Consider the following 23,905-nt stretch of genomic DNA (forward strand, 5'->3'; position numbering starts at 1 on the left):
AGCCATCATTATTTTGGCTTTAACACTAAGAGGATATTGATTACACTTACTAAATAGTGTTTCTTTTTGTTTACAGTTGTTACATCATTAACTACATCTTCAAAGAGAAGTGGTTCTCGAGATGGAGATACATCAATAGAAATGTACAGTGGACATTCATCTCCCTCAGGAACAAGTGCCTTTAGCCCCAGAGGACCAACTGAGATGTTAGACCTTAATGTTAATTCAAGACCTTCTATGTCTAGCTTATTTGGTTCTATTGGTGCTTCTGGCTCTCACTCCTTACCATCAACACCAAAACCATCTTCCCAGCCAGAACATTTGTTCAGTTCAAGTCCAACTACGTCAGTAACTGTATCTATTAGGCCAAAGACTTCAGTGACTCCGAGACCTAATATGTTACACAGCATTGCAGATTCTCGTGGTACTGCTTTAAAAACAGAAGGGAACAGTATAAAAAATGCTAGCGCTCAACGAGCAATGTCCACTGTGCAATCCTCTTCAAAGAACACGAATGGTAACTCTGAATTGCATTCAAAGAGTAGTACAGGTGTTGTCAGAAGGAATCCTCCAAAACCTGTTTGGCTTGATGTGTCCGAACTTCCTAGAATACCAAAGATTAAAAGAGAGAATTCTGGAGACTCACAGCCAAGTGGTAGCAGAAATAACGGCATACCTGATTCGTGCATGAACAGATTGATGGGTAATGGAGATCGTGATAAGACAGCGGACCAAGGATCATTAAGAGGTGATCAGAGTAAAAGTGAGACCAGTGAAAGACAAAGGCATGGTCCTGGAAGCTCCACCTCTACCAATTACAGTGGCCATGCAAGGCCAGTGTCTTACAGTTCCCAGGGAAATACAGGTTCTTCAACTGTGAGCTTTAGGATAAATACAAGTGGAAATTTGTGGCATTGTAGGAGACTTGCTAAGACTGGTGCTTTCAGTAACCCTTTAAAATCTGCAGATGACTCCCACCAGAACTCTAGTAAAGAAAAACATAATTTATTCCCTTCACATTCAGAGAAAAAAGAAAAAAATATTAAAAATGAAATTTATGATCCTTTTGATCCCACTGGCTCTGATTCTAGTTCTTCTGGTAGCATCTCAGATATATTTCAGAGCCCTTCTTCAGAAAGTGAAACTGCCAGCTGTAGTGTTCAAGATTCAGTATCTCAGGAGCAAGAATTACAAACTGCAAACTTATTAGCTAGACACCATGATAATGCTGAAAAACTTAAAGTCAAAGATATGGATTTGGAAGGAGGGTCAGATTTAGAGGAACAAGATGCTTCTATGTCATCTGGAGAGGGTGTAAAAAAGGAACATGTCCGTCTGGGGTCAAGTAATGACCCTTTACCAGGTGGAGGTAAGGGCGATACAAATGACAAAGCCAATTCGACAGATGAGGAGATATTTAGTAAAATGTCAAGTAAAGTACATCAAAAGGAAGCACATTCGCACTCACGATCCAGCTCAACATCAAGTACTAGAAGTGAAAAGAAATTTAAGAAGAATAGGATGAAGCCTGTCTGTGAAGAACTAAAGTCTAGTGCAACTTCAAGGTTGGGCTCGCAATCTGCTCATAGCAAGAAGCAAAGTTGTAAATCTGGGGACAGAAGGACTTCTAAAGACTGTTCTAGATCTAGTAGTGCAGAGGCCACAAAGAAAGCATTGACCAAGGGTAAAAGTAAGGAAAAAAAGGCAAAACGTTCCAGATCAAGGTCACGAGATAGGAGGAGATCTAGGTCCCGTTCAGCAAGTTCTTCATCCGAGGTGTCTGAGAGATGGAAGAAGAGGAGGAGGAGGTCAAGGTCAAAAGAAAGGAGGCATTCTCACTCTAGCAGTCCCGAAAGAGCGGAAAAGAAAAAGCCTAAGCGTGAAATAAGCTATGAAAGATATAATAATAGTAAAGGGAGGGGGGCAATATTAAAGGACAGAAAACAAAGGAGATCCAGTTCAAGATCAAGATCAAGGTCTAGGGAGAGAAGGAAAGGGGGGTCAAGGTCACAATCCCCACCAAGATCTAAAGAGCAAGGAAGGTCAAGGTCAGAAGAGAGAATGCAGAGGTCTAGGTCACGATCCATAGAAAAGAAGTGTGCAGACAGTGGAGATTTGTCGCAGTCTGTACAGGGGAAGGGAGAGAAAATCCTGCAAAAGCCAAGCAAGTTTTCTGCATCGTCTTCCACCAAAAAAGTTGGGACATCTTCGATTGTGGTTGTGAAGGATGAACCAGGCATCCCAAAATCTGCACCCCAAATCATGGAAAGTTGCATTAAAGATAGTGTTGGTCTAGAGTCAAAGGTTAAATCCGAGCTTGTGTGGTCTGAGGAAGCTATTTTATCTGAGAACCAGGTCTCGAGTAAAATAAATGTTGACATTGTTTGCGCTCACACTGTAACTAAAGACAAAACTAGCAAGTTAAAAATAGGTAATGTAACCCAAGAAGCTTTCCAAAAACCAGAATCCTTTGGTAAAGTAAAGATTGAAGAAATAAAGTTGGAAGGCGATGTCCTCAATACCCTTGATTTCATAAAAAGTAATGAAGGGAAAGAACCAAAATTGACAAATTCCAGTGTAAGCTCAGATGAACCAGAGTTGAAAGTGAAGCAGGAAGCAGTCAAGCCTGTGTCAGAACCATCTGCAGTGATTGCTGGCTCCAAGTCCAAGGATCTTGTCAAAAGAGTGACCTGGAATCTGCAGGAAGTGGATCAGTCATCGTCTTCAAAGACTGCAAGTAAGTTTAAAATGGGGAAAAATAATTCATTTGTAAATGTTAAGGATATGTTATTTTTACAAAGCACACACATAACCTTCTTATAACTCTCAGTAGGATATGCAGAAACTAATTAATGTATTTAAAAAAAAAAAAAAGAAACACTGGATAGATCTATAAAGCTGTTTTATAATCAATTAAATATGTATTGCTGTGTACTTCTTGGTTTTGCAGGTGTTTATTCTCTGTTCTTACAGCTGCGATAAACTGTTTTTCCAAATCAAACTTGGTAGGGTTAAGCATTTCTTCTTCTAGTATTGGCGTGTGAGGGGAAAGCAACTCATTTTTTTGTTCTTATAGAAATTCCACTTTATAAAATGCAACGAAGATGCAAGGAAGGCACCTGGAAGGCACCGGATCACAGCCAGGCGTTGAATCAGGTGCAGTTGAATGAACCTCCTCCAACCAATTACATGGTTCCTTAAACAATGTTTTCCGGTGTTGATCCTTCACAGGTTGGTGCCTGCACCCAGATTTGTTCAAAAGCATCATGGATGATCTCAGCTCATCTTATTTGTAACTGCCCTGTAACTGTGGCCATTTATACCTTCTATTTATAAAGTTTTTCATTACCATTGATTTTTAATTGCTAATTGCAATGTCTCATTAAAAAAAAAAAATCTCTATGCATTTTACTTATTTTTGCTGCTATTCTTTTTGTTTTTAGCCTTTTCTTTTTTTTTTTTTTAACTGTGATTCAAGTGAAGCTCATATAGCCTGTCACAAAACTACAAATTTGATATACCCCATATTCTCTCAGTGTGGTTTATTGTTATTGGTTGTTGGATCTTGAAAGCAACTTAGTGTTGTGGCAACAAAACAACAAAGTCTTCAACCAAGTTGAAGTAAAAATCTGATCTGGAAAATAAATTCATCAACTGAAAAGTGGTTTCTCAAAATGTTGTTCTGCTAATGAGAACTAAGAAAAGGTTTATAGTAGGAATGGGCATGTGTAAATGTTTATTTGAGTAATGGATTAGAACATTGTTAATCGTTTAGAAAAATTACTAATCGTGTAATCTATCTTGTACTGCAGTAAATATAAATGTCTGAACAGACCCATTAGCCATTCTAAGCTTGCCGCTGCAGCCCAACATACTAGTATAAAACAAATAATGACCCTTTACCAGATGGAGGTAAAAGTGATACCACAAGTATGCCAGTTTGACAGATGATGAGATATTTAGTAAAATCTCAAGTAAAGTACATCAAAAGGAAGCACATTCGCACTCACGATCGGGTGCAACATCAAATACTAGAAGTGAAAAGAAATTTAAGAAGAATAGGATGAAGCCTGTCTGTGAAGAACGAAAGTCTAATGCAACTTCAAGGTTGGGCTCGCAATCTGCTCATAGCTTGAACCAAAGTTGTAAATCTGGGGACAGGAGGACTTCTAAAGACTGTTCCAGACATAGTAGTTAGTAGTAGTAGAGGCCACAAAGAAAGCATTGACCAAGGGCAAAAGTAAGGAAAAAAAGACAAAATGTTCCAGATCAAGGTCATGAGATAGGAGATCTAGGTCCCGTTCAGCAAGATTAAAGGACAGAAAACAAAGGAGATCCAGGTCAAGATCAAGGTCTAGGGAGAGAAGGAAAGGGAGGTCAAGGTCACAATCCCCACCAAGATCTAAAGAGAGAAGGCAGAGCTCCTGACAAAAAAAAAAAAACTGGTGTTCTTAAAAGTGCAGGGTGATACCAGTACTGTAGCTATGGGTAACTGAGGTGGTTGGAATGCAGCATTGCACGTATTAAAACTATATTTATTTATTCAATTTAATTAACACAAGAGACGACAAAATAGTTAGTTTACAACTTTCCAAAAAAAGAGATATCATACAATGCATTAATATTAACCACTGTGGTTAATATTAATAAACAAGCCGATATCAAACGGAACATAAATGAGATTGCAGCCAATAAACTTTTAAAATATTGTATCTCAGAGGGAGTCGTTATACTACCTAGTGGTTGCTTTGTTAATGTTGGGGGCATTATAAATTAACAATGTCAAGTACATCAGTGTGTCTAAAACACCACAATATGGTAATGTACATATACTATCCAAAGAAAATCTGCATATTACAAAACTAAGCACTGTATTACAGTATTTGGCAATTTGCAAAATATCATTCCAAAAAGCACTTACCTGTTTCCTCTGTCTATGCCAAAGTAATCTGATTTTTGCACCGTGCATGTTAACCCGAGAAAGTGTGCACACAAACTGGTGGTCGGCGAATAAAATCTTGTTTCAGCACAGAAAATAAACATGCTTACTGCCATTGATTTATTTTTATTAATAATAAAAAAGAACTAACGATAAAACAGGACAGCACCTTATTGTCTATTTAGCCAATAGTTAGGTATAGATAAAGCCATGTCATATGCTTGTCATTAAAACTACTATTTTATTCAAAAATATTTGCAAAATACATGTGTATGTTTTCAGAAGATGCAGGACAGGTTAATTAAACCACATATCGCATTGACTTCAGTTTTACCACAGGAGAGTACCGTGTCATATTTAGCCATTTGTATAGCTGGTTTTGGCTACCACTGTAGTACTGCGATTGATGTAAAGTATAATAGTGTAATCATTTAGTAAATTACATGTGTATACGATTATTAAAATATACAGAAATGCCCTTCCCTGGAATGTGCTTTGGTGCTAACGACATTTTACTTTTTTTTTTGGAAATGTTTTTTTTGGAAAACAGTATTAAACAGTGTTCGTAACAAATCATGTTATAGCATAGCCATGGTTCATTTTCATAAATGGGACTTAATTGAATAAAGGTAGCTTGTTTCTGTTTGAAATGTGATAGATTTGCTGTTTGTGGCATTGGCGGGCGGTGTTTGATGAAAGTTACCTCTAATAACTGGCTTCTGATTAGATGTAATTCTATTCAGAGTCTTATAGGGGCAGCAGCGCATAGGTTTTGGTGTTTGGTTACACATGTGAGAAAGCGGTGGGAGAGTTATTCAAGGACATAAAAACATGTGACTGAAACTTGACTGCAGCAAGCTGTGATTTCTAAATAAATGAAAGTGAAAGTCTAGGTTGAAGCAGCAGTAATATAGAATGTTGATTGCGTGAAAGTTACACTTCATTGCTGTATCAGTGTAATTATGCATTCATGCACTGTCAGTTGTTGTTTCTTTTTTTTTTCTCTCTGTTAACAGAAACGGACATTAAATGTCACTCACATGCAAAATTAGATTTTTTGATTTGTGTAATGCCTATTACTCTGCATTGAAGCAGTTATCGGCACTGAACTGTCTGCCTGAGGCATAACTGTCACAGCAAGCGCTTTACGTCAAAGTGAGCTTAAGATACATTTTTTACAATAAATGTGCATCTTTGTGGAGGTCATGTAGATAAAATGTGCGCCGTCTTAATATACTAATAATAGAGACATTCGGATTGTGAATGGGTTTTTCTGAATAGGCTATAGCACTGCACGTTAAAAAAAGAAACAAACCAGAGTTGAAAGGTCACAGCACAGAGGCAGGCACCTCTACGGTGTCCAGGAAATGTGTTTCAGAAAGAAAGAAGACAGCAAAAATGATACAAACAGAGAAACCCCTCGTTTTATCTACAGTTTGCAAAAAGATGTTCATCCAGTCTGAAGTATTTCGTTGAGCTATGTTTTAGCATTTATTTTCAACAGACTAGGGTGGGACCAGGGGAATGAATGTTATAAAGATACAGCGGGGTACCCTGTATTGTGCAACAAAAGTTGCAAGTAATAAAGTGTAAGTATTAATTAATAGTTATTTTAGAAATGAAGTAGCAAGAGCTGTATATGAAGATCCCAACAGCCAAAAATCGATAACAGAAAATTGCATTTTCGTCCAGCACTACTGTATATGAATATTGCAAGCAGCATTAATTACATGTACATTTATATTTGTATTTAAATGATAAAATCACGATTACTGTTCTATATAACATATTTTTAAAGTACATGTGAATGTTTTATTCCGTTTATATGGATTATCTGTAATAGGATTTTCAATCAAGTATAACTAGTAGTTATGGTGACGGTCACCAGTAAATTATGCAAATTAGTACAATCGAAGGTTCGAACCTTCCTTCGGTAATGTGTTCTGAACCTTTGAAGGTTAAAATGTACCCATCGTTACAGCCCTACTATCTTCTAACTTAATGATGATGAAAACTAATAATTGTACTTGTAAATGCTTTGTTCTGTTATTTAAATAAAATCAAAAACGTGTCAGTGCCTTCATGTACCTAGTCACACCCCTATTGTGTTGTATCTTATTTCTATTATTTTCCATCAACAGGATTCTTCCCAAACCATGCCCCTGGCCTCTACAGTTCCTCCAGATTTACCCTCCTGTGCCCCAATCAGCCCTTCCCATGTTAGTTCTGTTGCTGGACAGACCTTCCCACCAGAACTGAATGTACAAGCTGGTGTGTTAGAGCTTGGATTGAAAACAGGAAAAGAGGAAGCGAAAATTAGCAAAAGCAGACATGCAGCCGACAAGGCAAAAAATGAAGAAGTAAGAACAGCTGGGAATTCAGCTTTACTGACTTTTAATTATTTCCATCAAAACACAATTACATCCATTATTGAGAAGTTTCTTTGAGGCTACAAGGGAGCATTGACAGGATGTTGTTTTCTTATTTTGTCTGATATAAGGTCTTTCTTCACACAGGGTGAATTACCTCTTACCCAGTCTAAAACTAGAACCATACATATACAGAGCCCAGATACTTTATTAGAAACACCCATCAGTATGTAGTTGGATCTCCTTTCAACCAGATTCAAAAATTGAGATATAGATTCCATATCCATTGTGGCAGGGATGTTTGCATTTGTGGGCTCTAATAAATGTTATGCTCCAGCTCATCCCACAGCTGCTGAATTTGACAGGTTTGTGAGTTCTTATTTATGTTCAAACCACTTGTGAACAGTTGAATAGTTTGAAACAAACCTTCATAAGAATTCTCCAGCAGGGGCCTGTTTCACAAAGTGCTTCTAAGCATTTAGCAGACTTCTAACTAGTTAGCATCCTTCTATCAGTTTCACATTTTATAGGTACAGTATCAGTAACTTTAGAAGGACCTGCTAAATATGTAGAACGCTGCTAGATCTACTGGCTTTCCAGAGAGTCTCACAAAGCTCTGTTAAATGTTCTGATGCTGTTAAATTCTAAACCTAGAAGCCCATTGGAGGCCTACCATATTACACTGACGGTGACTGCAAACCTGTAATCATGACTTTCCGACAGAAATTTCCTAAGAAAAAAAAAAAAGAATATTTAGGGACAGAACAAATCTGCTAGATTAAATATAACGATCATGAATTCAAACAATGTTACTCGAAATGTAATGATAGAATTATGTGACATTTTGAGACAAGATCTTGAATACCAAACAATGAGAAGCCACATTATACTAACCGAAATTCAAGTGTTTGTAGCTTTGGCATTTTATGCATCCGGCGAATTTCAAAGAAATGTTGGTGATTTACATTTTATTAGTAAGGCAATGGCATCACAAATTATTTCCTGTGTTTCCCGCAGCCTTGCCAAGAGACCAATTCTTAGTCCTAGTGTCTAAGTAAGTTTGGAGGAGCCCTCTGTTATTACCTACAGCATGTCTGTGAGCTAGTTGTTGCTGTAACTGTACTGAACAATATTTGTATTGACGTGCCTTTTGAAGAATATTTTGTTAGGTTGTTCATAGAAAGCGAAGATGAGTGTTTTATTGCTGGAGACCAAGAAGATGGAGTAAAAGTAAGACAGGAATCAATTCAAAGTTTCAAATAGAAATTAATGCAAAAATAATAAACACTACACTTTAAGCATAACCAATGCTTGTGTGTATCCTTAATGTAGTTTGAAATGTATTGTATTTATATACCGTGCCTATATTTGCATTATTTCAAATAAGACATGTCAGTATGATTTATATTTGCTAGATTTTTTATTAAGTCATAACGTAAACTTTGTTTTGTTAAATATTTAATAAAGTCACACACAGTTAAAATACATGATGCCCTTTTCAATTGAACATTTCATTGACAAGTCACCACTAGATTTTGAAATAGTTATAGTTTCTAAAATGTTTTTTAGTTTTTTGTCCGTTCAGAGAAGTGGACTTATCAACATGTATTGGTTTAGATGTCCTGCATGTGAGTATAGATAACATGGTAATTATCATTTGCATCACCTACTGCAGAATCATACTAGCGAGCTGGACAATAGAAGAGCTTCTAGACTCCTGCTAAACCTTGATTTAACAGCCTTCTAGCTTCTGACTTTAGAAGCACTTTGTGAAACAGACCCCAGAATTCTAAGATGGAAGAAACCAAGTAAACAGACATTTCATCTAGTGACATCTTCACTGTACTGATTAATACCTGTATAAAAGTCTGGACGAGTTAGCACCTCCTGGGTGCTAATACACAGAGATGGTTCCTAAATGATTGATTTTTGTTTAGTTGTTTTTTATTTGAAAATGTACAGCATTCACTGGATGTAAAGGATGTGTAGAATTAGACCTGAAACAAAGCTGTTGTTTCTTGTTAAAATTATTTGATGAAGAAAAACCTCTTACGTTTTTAATGTACATTTTCCTTCATTTCAGTACATGAAGAAACTTCACATGCAGGAGAGGGCAGTGGAGGAAGTTAAACTTGCAATAAAACCCTTTTACCAGAAAAGGGATATCACCAAGGAGGAATACAAGGACATTCTGCGAAAAGCTGTGCAGAAGGTAATGATATTGTTTAAGCTAGTCCTGAAAATACTAGTGTTGAAAAAAAAATCCATAAATATAAGTTCCTATTATATCACTTTATTAAGTAATGCAAGCTTAATTCCTATGATATTGCTCTATGCATTCTGTTAGGGTTACACTTTATGCATATTTTTGCAGCCTCTCTTGTTTTTGCCATTAATGTAGGAAAAGCTATTTATAGTCATTGGGGAATAAAACATCTACTCTTATTTGTAATGTAGTTGAAGCAGTGCTGACCAGAACACATTTGACTTCTCTGTTTCCCTACAAATAACTCGTTAAGTCCAGCAGATTCTGGGTTCTGGAGGAAACTTCATTTAGGAAAGCAATCTACAGGTTTCATGAAACAATATGCAAGCTGAATTACTTTATATTTGTTTTGTTTGTTGTGCTTAGGTTTGTCACAGCAAAAGTGGAGAAATCAACCCTGTCAAAGTTTCAAATTTAGTCAAGGCATATGTCGACAAGTACAAGCATGCAAGAAAACACAACGAGGAGTCTGTGGGATCAAGTTACCGAACTGAAACGAACCACGAAGCACTGGACTCTTGAAGGCCAGTTCCACTCCAAAGGAAGCAGTTTTTTAAATATTATTAACACAGACATTTATGGACATTCGTGTTCTGTTCTACTAACATTAAAGACGAAGGGCACTGAAAATGCGTATTAATGTTTGAAACAGGACTTACCCTCTTTACGCCTATTTTACACATGTATTTTCACAGATTACACCAGGGAAGTAAAATCGTGAAAAGCATGTTCAAGGTCTATCAACCTCCAAGGGTGCATTTATACTGTAGTTTTTGCTTGTTTTTCAGAAGCTGATTGTGAAATTCACAACAGCATTAGGTCAGTAAAGAGTACCTGTAGTTAATGTCCTCCCTTAGTAATAGCAGAACCTGTTAATGCTCTATATTAAATTAAATGGTACCATTAATTTCTGTATTCGTGAGAACTGTGTGGGCAGATCATGTTAGAAGATAGCTAATTTATGAACAGAACCCAATTTGTAATAACTGAGCCGTGACATACATCTGTTGTAGGTCGAGCCCATTGTGGGCCACCACTTGTCAAGATTGTCTTTTGGTGCTATTTTCCAGTCTGTTTTTTTTTTTTTTTTTTTACTGAAGGGAATGGATTTTTCATGTTTTGAATATTCTTTAAAAATTCATATTTGGATGTTAATTCTTGTATAATACAGGAATGTATAAATCATCTACTCTGTCCAAAGTGACTCCTGTATTAAAAGCATGGCTATTTGGAATGAACAGTAAGTTCAAGACTATTTTTAATTGCCGATCTTGGCTGGGAGCACTGCACAGGGTGCAGGTGGAGAAAATGGTGTATGTGCTTTTACATTTGATACATCTGGCAAATATAGAACATTTTACAAAATACTGCTCAAGCAGTGATTATTCAAGTTTCATTGTCTTTATCATAGCTCCAGCCTTGCATGTTCCTCTTATAATTGTTTAATATATCTTTTAATTTCTTATAAGTTTCCTTAACTTAAAAATAGCTCTGAAGGTACAACACTATATAGAGCAGCCTTGAGTAAGAGTACCCATACATTTACAGTGCACATACTGTGTTTCACTTGTACGTTGTGACATGGTCTCAAATGTGCAGTTATGAAAGAATCACATGTTATAGCAAACATGTATTTTCATTTTAAAACATGATATCTAGTACTACATTCGACTAAAGAGAGTTCTTTCCATTCGTTACTTTCAGGATATCTGTTACACTTACACTTGTCATTTCAACTCAGCACTGTCTTTTTGTGACAGTTTTACCCCTCTAGGTGTAATGTCCATGGAAGTGCAACACTATTTGAAAGCACGGTTTGCTTTCAAGTATGAAATGTAACCATTACTGTATGGGTATTTACTGCCTAAAGACCCCGAAACCTGAATAAGATATATCAAAGCTGCTCGCAGAGCCTGTGACGCAGTCATGGCCCACCCCCGAGGGCACAAAACCACTGCGGTCACAGACCTCCACGACATTTTTTCTTTCAAGACTGACCTGATGGACGAGCCTTGTTCAGATAAGTATTTGTTACTTCTATCTGCTATAAAATTTGTATTTATTGTGTCTTTTCATGAAATTGATGTGATGTTAAAATAATCGCTGCAATAGTTTTCACTAATTACACATAATTTGTGCACTATAGGCTGTTGCTTGTTACGTCCCACTGCGGCCTTGTGCCCCACATGAAGCTAGCGGCTTAGTCGCTCCTTCCCAGGGATCCAGCAACGTAAGTCGGCTGACTTGTGCTCTCCCTCCAGGCTGCTAAAATAGCTCCGGCTGGAGATACTATTCTTGTTTTTTGTTACGGGACATTTTATTCTCATTTCATAACGAGATTATTTATTTTACCATACCGACCCGGTACAGTCCCGGTACCATCACGGTTTTGACCCGCTACTAACCGATGCTCATGCCCCCGGTCCGGTACCAAACTGGTCTTGTTGGGTCTTGACCTGCCCGGTTGCTATCTATAAGCAGATTGAGGCAGCACCTGCACATCTGTATACTATACACTGCATTGCTTGCTTGTTGCATCATGCCTGGGTTTTATCCCTGCGAGACATGCAAGGCCAGTCTGCCTGTTGAGGACAAGCATGGCAGAGCACGCCAAGGAGGCACTGGAGAACCGCAGTTTCTGCAAGTTTTGTGCAAGAAACGTCTCTCCTGCAGCTCTACATAGTGTTCTTTGTCCCTTACTCCTGCACAGTGCTCTTCCCCATCACCCTCTGTTAGAGAGGTGGCTGCATCCTCACCCCATGGCACTGTAACAAGGGAGACTGGACGATGCACCCAGGAAAGTAGCCCACACAGGGAACCATCTTCACGGTCTTCCTCGTCTTCCTCTGCTGCTTCTTCTCCTCCCCCCGAGGAAGTAGAAGAGTTACCTTTTCAAACGATCGGCGGACTCGGATCATATGGAAAAGCTCTGGGCAGCTGTTTCCCACAAAGGAACTGTACTAGCAGATTTACTACGTGAATGTTTGCCCCCGCCTGTACCCTTGGGGCCCTAGGGGACTATGGGCGCAGATTGGCCACAGAGGACATACTGTCCATCGCCACCTCTGATGAGGTGGGCAAACAGGAGCTGGCGTTCCCATCTGAGGATGTGGAGTCTGGGTCTGTCCAATAGGGATATTGACACCCTGCAAAATGCCAGAGCAGTGTCCACACGATGCCAGTATACATGCCAGGGTACAAGTGGGGCATCTTTCAGACGTGGTGCCTGCCTCGGGGGTTCAACCACATGACCTGTCCCATGGCAGTTATATTGCAATTTTTGCAGGACCTGTTTGACGAGGGGAAATCCCCCTCTACATTGATGGTCTATCCTTTCCAGTCTGACAGGGAGCGACAGCTCCATATGCTCTGCCCAGTGCAGGCCCTGGCATACTACAGGATGAAGAATTGGGTGCATCCAAAGCAGCGGTGTGGGCTACTCCCCATACCTTGACTAAGTTCTACAGACTAAATGTTGTGGATCCTCAAAACCCTGGTTTTGGAATTAGTGTTAAGGGCGGCTTCTCAGTCGACCATTATAACACAGGCATAGTGGTGAGTTTCTCCCTCAGTTTTTTGGCCATAGCTACTTGCTACTGGGGTTCAGAAAGGTAATGCGCAAGGCAGTTTCGGCTCAGCCTTGTAGCATTCCGGTCTTGCGGCAGTCTTGCTCTTGCAACGGCTTGGGTATACTGATCCATTCGGTAATGGTTACGTTTCATACTTGAAAGGGAACGTATTATCATAACCCTGGTTCTTATAGCATAGGAAAGTAGTTTTCTAATGGAAGAATGATTTATAATAGTGATTGTCGTGATTACAGAAAGTCTTTATGAAAGGTATTTTATAGTGTAACTAACTGGCCTAAGTTTGGTATTATTTAAACCTTTTTGTGTTTCTGTGTCCAACTTTGTAATTGTATTTTATTATAACTTCTTATCTTCCAAAGATAGGAAGCATATACAATTGAATCTCTATTGTACTGAGCCTTAGTAATAGCTAGTCCTAATAGAGGGATTTATTTTGAAAGGTAGCTTATTAAGTGGGATTGATGTGAAGCTAGTCACAGGCTTCACAGAATCAGAATGTTTTTACCTCTGTAAATATTGGTGTGAATGTTTTGATAAACTACCATGTTGGGTAAAGAATGTGAACATACTGTGATTTGAGCTTTTGTTTCAGAAGTTGTGATTCTTAAGACCATCAATTCACCTGGGTATGTTGGCGTAATGTTTCAATCTAAACTGTCCTAATTTGACATTTACGAAATGTTGGAAACTTGTTTGTGTTTGTAAATACCTTTCTAGAAGTCCTTGATTAAAAATGACTTATATATACAGTCAGCACTCACATATCCGACCCTATAAAATGTTGACTTCAGTGACGGTTAAACGAGTATGTTGCATATCTGATTATTTCATCTGATTTGACATGTATGTAGATGAACACAAATTAATTAGTTTTAGCACGTGGGTCGTGGCCCACAGCGACCTGTTAATTGTTAGTTAGCAATTGGCAGATTGTCTTTGATCATTTATTAGTGTAATAAGTATCGAGTTTGGCGGTGAATCGACTGAAGGCTCATTCTTACAGCATTAAGGATTGTTGTTACAATATACACACACTGTCAGCATCCCGGTCTGTACGTACAGGATGCCACCTCGCAGTGAAGTCAACTCTTTTGTCTTAATAAGAAGCTTGTGTGCTGTGTAACTGCCCCCGAAATGAATATATAATATATATATATATATATATATATATATATATATATATATATATATATATATATATATATATATATATGTGTGTTACAACAACTCTGGAAACTATATTGATCGTTTGAAAAAAGGAGTAACGCAGGCATATCTCTGTCGTGAATATAGGTTGTCAGAAAGTACTCTGTTTTTTGGCTTGTTCAGCAACCATGCAGCAAAGCAAAATTGATTAAAGAAAAAAAAAGAAGCTCAGTTTGGGATTCTTGCATGTTGGATTAAGATTTGGTGCACTTTGAAATGATTCATGTCAGATTGATTTTGAATAAAAGTTCAGCTTCAATTCAGGATTTTTGCTTTTTGTACTGCGTTTTAATTCTTTAACGAATTGGATAAAGCAAAGGCAGAATATACTGCATACTTGAAAAAAACAGGTACATGTAATTCTACTTTTATTCACAATCTCATCTCATCAACTTACTCTACAGTTTATCGTTCATTTTGATTGTCCTTTCGCTATAACGAACCCCTTGATATAACGAACAAAAGGCTTGGACCCCAATAGGTTTGTTATAGCGAGGGTGTTCTGTGTATGTATGTGTGTGTATATATAAATGTGGAACATGTTCCTGTTTTTACAAACATGTTCATGTAGCCCAAGAGCTAATCTTACCAGTGTGTATTTATTATTTTAATCTTACTGTATATTTACATAATGACAAACCACACACTTTATCACAACCAATCGTAATCAGGATGTAGACGTAACTACCCATATATAGACTGCTTTATAAGGGATTCTCAAAGTGGGTGTTGAATAAAGGTTTCACAGAGGCTTTGAAGCAACCAAATCAGCATGTGTATTGAATCCTATCAAGACCCACTTGTGCAATTTCTCTAATTTTAAGGTATTTTTTCTTACTTTGTATCCATTTTTTAATGTGAGTACCATCTTTAAACAACTTGGGTCTTCAGTATGTTGTCTAGCATGAAGATATACATATTATAGGATGATATTTAAATATGGGGCTCACATTAAAAAATTGATTCAAAGTCGGAGAAAAGACCTTAAAATAAACAACGTTGCAGAAGTGTTCCTACATCGGCTTTGACGCAAAATTAATGACAGTATTGAAATAAACTACATATTTATTGCTGCATATAACCTAGTTCCTTTAAAGGAAAAACAGTTAAACACCCTTGCCCTTTCTAAACAAATTATACACCAATTAAAAGCTCAAATTCTTTAGGCTAATTATCTAACAAACCAGTAAACTGATTTAGTGAAGAGAACAAAAGATAATACCTGCTAAATACAAACCACATCCCTCTGCTTTCAATAAATAACTCCAATTTATAAGTCTATTGGCACACCTTCTGTAAGTGATTTGCTGGAATGAAAGAGTGACATCACACCAAGTTATGAGTAGCAGAGTAGGTCAGACACATCGATTCAGGAAATGAAACTGCAGTTATTCAGCTGAGAGTCTCCATGGCTGTTAATAAGATGGCACAAAGAAATGGTAAGTATTAATACAAGTTCTTCTTTACTGTATATAAAACCACAAATGTGGAACATAAGTGTGTAACAATAGTCTTCAACATGTAAAGCTGCAGTACTGACAGAAATTATACCAGTACATAACATACTAAAGTAATGAATAAATAATAATATATAAGTCGTTTTCTGACAAAGGATAGTGTTAATTCAACTTTTATTTCACTAGCTATGGTGAAATAAAATTGCAGTGAAATTACAAAATAAATAAATAAATAAATAAATAAATAATAACAACGTCATAGAGGTCTTAGCAGTCACCACTCCAGTGGTGTGCTGCTGAAATTCAGGAAGTAGCTGTGCTTCGGTAGCTCAAACAATGCTGCCACCAATATGTGTTTGATAACAACTTTTAAATAGATCAAAGGTAATTACCATTATTTAAAATTAAAAATAAATACAAAAATAGTAATTCAGTAGATCTTCAGTTTGTTTTTTTCCCCCTGGATTTGACTTTTGTTTAAACAACGTTTGGTTCAATACACTCAGAGGACGTTGCATTGTAAAATGCAGTTATTTTTTTAGTAGTAACTAAAATATATAAACAATAAAAATAAACACCTTTGTTGATACCATCCAAGATATGCAAGGGTAGAACAGTCAAGAAAAATGACATGCAAGTAATTTATTAACTAGCTAACACAGGGCCTTAAGCCATCAGCAAAAACAAACAAACAAAAATACAGTTCAGAGTTATCCTTGTGATCGTAATATAGCCCCATACCTTTAAAGCCTATTGCACTTAAAATACACATCTTTTAAGATAATAATTAAAAGTGATATTGACACCTTTTAAAATTAGATCTCCAGCCATACAAGGCTATGATTAAGAGCACACTGATCCATCCGGAAGTGCTGTGATTGATGACTGCACAAATCACTACGAACAAGACAAACTGTAGATCACCCACAAAAAATGATGTTAAAAAGAACTTTAAGGGCCAAACTGCGTTCAGATGGGCGTTTCCTTGTTTTCTGAGCTATAATCAATTTCACATGCCTGGGCAAGCGCAGTACATGGCATCTGGCTTATCTGAGCAGCCTGTAGCCGCTTCATTGAAACCGGTAAATGTAGGAAACAACAGTGAGGATGTAAACTGACAGGCTGAGCTCAAGGTTCTATCTAAAGACGGTTGTGCAGAGGCCATAAACAGGGTTTGAAATTAATCCACGTCGAAGCATAGTCTGTTGACAGTGAAAGTAAAGATCTGCCAGTTAAAATTAATTGATTCAATATAAAAAATGTTCATTGCTATTTATTTTTCAATATATATACTAGTGGTATAAACAGAACACTGAATGAGATTTTATTCCCCTTAGGTGTATGTGCTTACATAAACCGCTCACCCCTGTCTGTGATTTACTGGGACATCCTCCTGCGGTGAATAAAAACCATATATCACGAATGATCATTCAATATCCTCTATATATTCTTGAGTTCAGGATGGGAGAAGCATGTTCTCTATTCTCTAATGACTGACATGCTGCCAATGACATAGTTTCACCCCAAAGTGAAATAAACTAAAATCACAAAGCACATCAAATATGAAGACTTTCAGGGACAACTGCGTGCCGACAAACTCCAAGCATTGAAAAAGAATTTGAATGCACAGCAAGCTATTTTTACAAGACCAAGAAAAGAGCTGGACAGCGTTGTCCAAGCAGCTATGCGGTGAGTGAAATTATTGCAAAAAAACTTAAGCCTCATACAGAAGGTGAGTTTGTAAAGGAGTGCACAGTTGCAACCGCCACTTTATTGGTGACTGAGAAACTTAAATTATTTGAGCTTATCTTGCAGAACAATGTCAGATCGAATTCACGATATGGCTCAGAATATTGAAATGTCTTTGAAAGATTCTGCGACCGAATTTGAGTTCTGTTCTCTGGCTAGTGAGACAACAGACGTAACAAATACAGCCCAGCTGTCTATTTTTTTTGCGTGCAATCACACAAGGTTTTGAGACACGAGAGGATTTGCTCTCTTTAATAGCAATGCATGACACAACCAAAGGTGAAGATCTTTTCTGAGAAGGCTTCGTCGGCAGTGCACGGGCTTCAGTTACCATTTGAAAAATTGAGTGGGATTACTACTGATGGTGCCCCAGCTATGACTGGATCACAAAACAGACTTGTTGGCCTGATCAGGAAAGAAATGAATCTCCTCAGCCTTGATCCAAGTAAGTTCATTGTGTGTCACTGTATCATTCACCAAGAGAATCTGTGCGAGCCGAGGGAGCATGCTGATCATTGATCCTTCTGCAATACAAAGGTTGCCAGTGCCTGAGGAAGAAAAACAAGCCCATACCATCACACAGCCTCCACCATGTTTAACTCTGGGCATGATGAACTTTCCTTTTAAATTCTTCACCTCTCTTCCTCCAAACATAATGTTGCTTTCTTGGTAAAAAAAAAAGTTATATTTTGGATTCGCCTGACCAATTTGGTTGAATAAATCATCAGACTTCTTCAAGTATTCAGTGGGGAAAAAAAAATCTTTGTGTTTTTTCTTATTTTTTTTAACTGCCCAAATACTTATCTGCGACTGTATGCCTTATCCTCATTATACTTGTTACAATTCCAAATCACCTCAACAGTGTCTTCGGGGGCATGTTACTGGCTGAAAGCATGTCGGTCAATAGGGATAGCAGCTGACTGGTTAAAGACAGGAAGGAAGGCCCTGAAATAGTGGTAACAATTTCACCTTCCAGGTAAAATGACCAAGTAAGTACTGAAAGCAGTAATTACTATAACACAACTGCAACTGATTTTTCGACATCCATTTACTTCATGTTTACTAGGCAAGGTGCCCATGACTAGTGCTAGTTAAATTATATATATATATATATTTTCTAGGTTTTAGACCTGATCCCTATCGACTGTACAAACTACAAAGAGATTGACAGCTTCCAACACCACATCCTTACTGCTGTGCAAGTAAGAGGCCGATGTCCCTTCAGAAGCTTACTTGTTTCCGAGCAGCTTAAACGGCATTGAGGTAGTATCAAAGTGGTGGGGAGAAGACCAAAAAGAAGACCTTTGTGTTCAAATCTATTTACTACCAGAAATTCCTCAGGGCTTTTTCCATAGGTAAAACATACTCTTTGGAAAAACTCTTAAAGCATGTATTCCTAAATTAAATGTAGAATGACTGGGGGTGGGGAGTTAGTTGCCCATTTTCCCCCTTGCTCACTAAATGTGCCGTGTTCAAAGGATTTTAATGAGAGACCTTTACCACCATGTTATCTATTTACTACCAACTACCAAATGGGAGCCTCGACCATGCCAGTTCTGCAGTATATAAAATGGGAGCGCTGTGTTGTGTTTTAGTATGTAATACTGTCATTACTTTATGTAATCATCATGGTGCAGGCATTATAACATGCATCTCCTGCCCTTGTCTAGGCTTATTATTAAGGCATGCTCCTTCTTTACACCTCATGTGGTTGGAAGTGGAAGATGTCACGTGGTCTCCAATGGAAAACACTTACTGATTAAAGAGAATAAAGAAGATAACCAAAACATTGAAATCCGATGTAGAAGACCTGGAAAGGATGGTAGGAAAAACTCTCTGGCTGTTTTTTAATTTGTATAAATCCCGATTAGCATTAATTAACCTAAGGTAAGGTACTGTAGTCCATGATTAGTGCTAATTGTGGTCTGTATTTGTTTAACTATGGCAGTGCACAACGCACTATGGGCAAAGAACTGACTGCAGAGAAAAACATTATTCATACAGTATCTGATGGTGTCTTATTTAAGGGTTCCGCTTTACCTGGGACTTCATTCTGTCAATCATTTCAGAAATCCGGAAGCTGCTGGATCAGTGGTCTGGGCTTTACCACTGCTTGAGGAGCCCCTGCCCATTCCCAGGCTGCAAAGAAGACTTTGACTGGCCAGACATGGAAGGAACAGAAGATTTATGAGATGTAACTCCCTCTTTCTTTATACAATCGCTCCAAAAAGTTTACTGACAGCAGCCGTGAAGCAGAACAACTGGGGTGATTCTTTTACCCCCCTCAGACCCCTTGCCGGCTGTTTTGTTATCACTGAATAGAGAATTCTCTTTAAATATAATGAAACAATGTTTTACTAACAAAACGATCTCACAAGTGCAGTTGTATCCCAAAATGCAATATATTTCTAGGACTGCAGAACAATAGGACATGGGATACACTGTACATATATTGCCTATTAACTCCACTCAGAACCTGGACAGATCATTTCCCCATCTTTCGAAAATTGACATGCAGTGACAGAAGTAATGGAAAACATTTCAGTTTTTGAATAATGAGACATGTCTTTACTACTTTCTTTTGAAATTATGATTTAAAAAAAATAAATAAATAAAAATAAAGTTCAATTTATTTTTTCAGGGTGAAGGATGACATATCGACATGTTGCCGAGGCCATAATCATCCAACAAAGCTGCTTTTCTCAAAAGGTAAGATGTAGGGCAGTGGTTGGCAATTAAATTTGACGGCGGGCCAAATGACCCGCAGGCAGCCGCAGAGCGGGTCATTTGCAATACCCTCCCCCCGCCCAAAAAATGTGTTGCAGCATGGCACCAGGCATACTGGCTCGTCAGTAAAAAAAAAAAAAAAAAAGCTGGTCAAGCCAGTTGAAAACAAACCAAAAAGGACAAAAGAAGTAACAATTTGGTAGTATGTCTGTGTAACCTCCAAATAAATATTAATAAAATAATATAGCACCTGTGTTGTAGCTGTAAGTGAAACGTAACTCAAAATGACTCCTAACGATGACAGACTTCATTGTACAGCTGAAAGACCATTTCAGTGCTCACATGTAATCGTTTATGTCCGTGATCCGTTTTCAGTCAACCCCGATAGTGATTTTGCGTTCCATGCGAAACAAGAGTTTCCTGCAATCAACGAAGCAGCAACTAGAACCAGTAGTATATTTACAGGCATCGTCGTTGCTGAAAATGAAAGCAATATTTTATGTTTTATGTTATTCTGCCTTCCCGTCTGTGTAGGAAAGTGCCCTTTCTCATTGAATTTGTCATAACGCAATGAAGCATTGTATGCTACTTTTGAATTGTGTTTTATGTTATTCTGCGTTCCTGTCTATCATATGAGGATTCCAGTATGATAGCGAGTTATCAATGTATCATCACAATCAGCAAGTACTGTACTTTGGAATCGATATTGCAAAACACTTAATTTTCTGCTTACTCGCTAGAAATATATGAAGGTCATACGGAGAATCCCCCATGACAACCCCCTTGCGGTAATATTAAAATGAAGTCCCGCTCTCGTTCAGCCCTTGATACAGCCCTGAGGCATCCGCAGACCGACGACATAGACTGATGTAGGGGGTTAGCACGTTTCCAACACATATCTACTGGCTAAGCTGAAAAGAAGAAGTTGAATAACTGGGAACGTTCACTAACAAGCACACCGTTTTTGTTTTGCAGCTCCAAGTGCACCAGAATCAAAAGAAAAGTTCCAAAATTTCACTTACATCACCAATCATGGAAATACTGCCTTTGGACCTACCAGTATGACTGTCCACCATCAGGTACATTGTTTTCTGATACAAAAGATCGGGCCATCTAAGCTCCCTCTGTTCCTAGTAGCGGATTGATCTCAGATCTTTGTCAGGTTGGGTCTTAAAGGTTCCAAAGTGATTCTGCCTCAACAACATGACTAGGTAGCCCATTCCATACCCTCACCTCTGTGTGAAGAAGTGACTCCTGCCTTCTGCTTAGGTCTATCTCCACTTAATTTCCAGCTGTGTCCTCTGGTCCTGATTTCTGTACTGCGCTTAACCCATCCTGTAATTGCTGGTGTTACAGAGCATAAACCCTAAATGAGAGTCTTAACCAATATGCAAAAGAGCTGGGCTCTACTGCATTCGTGGTTTTAGTGTTTTTAACCTCATCTCACCAACAGGAGACAGAATCCGTAATGTATCACACAGCATTGCCCGTTACACCTCCCCCACCCCTTTAACGTTGGCTGTAGCCAATTATTATTTATTTCTTGGCAGACACCCGTATCCAGGGCGACTTACAGCCAATCTATGAGATCTTAATTATGGCACCAATGTAACAAGGCAGTGGCTGGGTGTGAACTGGCAACCCCACACACTGCAGTGGCAACCCCACACACTGCAGTGGCAACCCCACACACTGCAGCTCCACAATTGTGCAACACGGGAAAAAAAGTACAATTTAGGATTCTACACAGAAGGTCACAATAAGCTGTAACATTTGTCAAAAAGTTGAACCCAAACTAGCAACCTGTGGGAATTCATTTTAATAACCTCCATTCAGCTACACATGAAAATAATAGTGTTCCTATAACTGTTACCTTTGTAAGAGTTCCATACCAGTTTGTCTCAATGATATAAATTTGCTTGAAAGTCACGGATTTTAAGGATCTCCATGCTCAACAGGATTAGGCTTTTTTTCACATTTCTTCCCCGTCAAAATTTTTGGTCTTTTTCATTGTACATCATAAGTTTGATACAATATGATCACGACAACGGTCAGTATTACAAACAAGAATTCATATATTAAATCAAGTCAATGGTAATAAAATATTTACTGTTATAATTTAATAGTCTATTAATGGTAATTTATTATGAAAGGTATTATTTTTTCTATTTCTTTTGTGTGCTGGAATATTGTGATTTACATTGCGAGTTCGTATATGCTTGTGAAGTCTGAAAGGAACACATTGATTGGCTGTGCTAACAGTCACTTCAGGCTGACATTTGGATTCTGGAGTCTGGATTCTTAAAGAAGACTTTCAAGACTCATCCTTCACTTTTCAAACACTCTCCTGTGGAATCTGTCTGTTTGTATTTAGATACACAAATAGATACATTACGGAAATAAAAATAGTACTTATTTAAATGTTGGCTTTCAGTTGTTTTATTTTTGGTTTGAAATGGGAGATTCTGTGCACAAAATAAAGCATCCCCCGAGCATTGTCAGTGGAACGGCATATTCAATTGAATGGTTTGTAAACATGAAACAAAATGAGCATGTGAAAATGATCTGCGTTATTGACATAGCCAGTGTTAAGAACAATGTGGCACTGAAACTGTTTTTATGTTTTACTGGACAACGCCTGTAACGTAACTTTGAGTGGCTCATAGTATTACAGCTGTGTACCAACTGTAAAAACTGGGAAAGTGTATGGTCTGTACTCTGTGTCATTGACATGAGGTTAAAACTATGTGGCAGTGTGGCAGGGTGAAAGCCTTGCCGAGGCATGTGTGTGTGTTGGTGTGGGGAATATTAGGTTGGCAGGGAGGGGGTTAAATTTCTCCCTGTCAAAATACATGGGAATGTGGCTGGAGCCATGAATTGAATAAGTGATTACATAATTAATTAAGGCTCCAGCCACCGGTAGCCTCTCTGATCAGACTCCTTCTTGCTCGGTCATCCAGTTTGGAGGGACGGCCTGATCTAGGCAGGGTCTTGGTGGTGCCATACACCTTCCACTTCTTAATAATCGTCTTGACTGTGCTCCAAGGGATATTCAAGGTCTTTGATATTTTTTTATACCCATCCCCTGATCTGTGCCTTTCAACAACTTTGTCCCGGAGTTCTTTTGAAAGCGCCTTGGTGCTCATGGTTGAGTCTTTGCTTTGAAATGCACTACCCAGCAGAGGGTACCTACAGGAACTGCTGAATTTATCCTAAAATCATGTGAATCACTACAATTTAACACAGGTGGAGGCCACTTAAATTGGTGTGTGATTTTGAAGGCGATTGGTTACACCTGAGCTAATTTAGGATTGCTATTACAAGGGGGGTGGACACTTATCCAACCAGGCTATTTCAGTTTTTATTTTTAATTAATGTTCTACAGATTTATAGAATATTTTTTCACTTGGAAGTTGTGGGGTAGGATGTGTAGATAAATGAAAAAAAAACTATTTTAATGCATTTTAATTCCAAGCTATAAGGCAACAAAAGGTGAACATTTTGAAAGGGGGTGTAGACTTTCTATAGGCACTGTACATTAACAATGTAAACATTTTTTTCTTTCCATAATTACAAAGTGTGACAAAGCTTCTTTATTTACA

At 38.0% G+C, this 23,905-nt stretch overlaps 1 protein-coding gene and 1 long non-coding RNA gene across 5 annotated transcripts in view; both read left to right on the forward strand.

The window, feature by feature from the left end:
• LOC117435162 (PHD and RING finger domain-containing protein 1-like) overlaps positions 1-10,812 on the forward strand; it is a 34,479-nt gene extending 23,667 nt beyond the window's left edge. For all 3 annotated transcript variants that reach the window (XM_034058160.3, XM_059002977.1, XM_034058161.3), the window contains exons 14-18: positions 77-2,737; positions 3,077-3,156; positions 7,081-7,299; positions 9,392-9,520; positions 9,941-10,812. In XM_034058160.3, the coding sequence (XP_033914051.3) occupies positions 77-2,737; positions 3,077-3,156; positions 7,081-7,299; positions 9,392-9,520; positions 9,941-10,096 (3,245 nt within the window). In that variant the 3' untranslated portion in view covers positions 10,097-10,812. The remainder of the gene's footprint in view (positions 1-76; positions 2,738-3,076; positions 3,157-7,080; positions 7,300-9,391; positions 9,521-9,940) is intronic.
• A 6,357-nt stretch (positions 10,813-17,169) lies between these two features.
• On the forward strand, positions 17,170-22,724 carry LOC117435109 (uncharacterized). 2 transcript variants are annotated; one of them, XR_004549116.3, is made up of 4 exons: positions 17,170-19,398; positions 19,646-19,770; positions 20,218-20,285; positions 21,279-22,724. It is a non-coding gene; the product is annotated as an uncharacterized LOC117435109 (long non-coding RNA). The 2 variants fall into 2 exon arrangements; XR_009309201.1 differs by having other exon boundaries at positions 19,378-19,398; positions 19,604-19,770.
• Positions 22,725-23,905: the final 1,181 nt, after the last annotated feature.

Source organism: Acipenser ruthenus, chromosome 28 (genome assembly GCF_902713425.1).
Source record: "Acipenser ruthenus chromosome 28, fAciRut3.2 maternal haplotype, whole genome shotgun sequence".
Taxonomy (NCBI): domain Eukaryota; kingdom Metazoa; phylum Chordata; class Actinopteri; order Acipenseriformes; family Acipenseridae; genus Acipenser; species Acipenser ruthenus.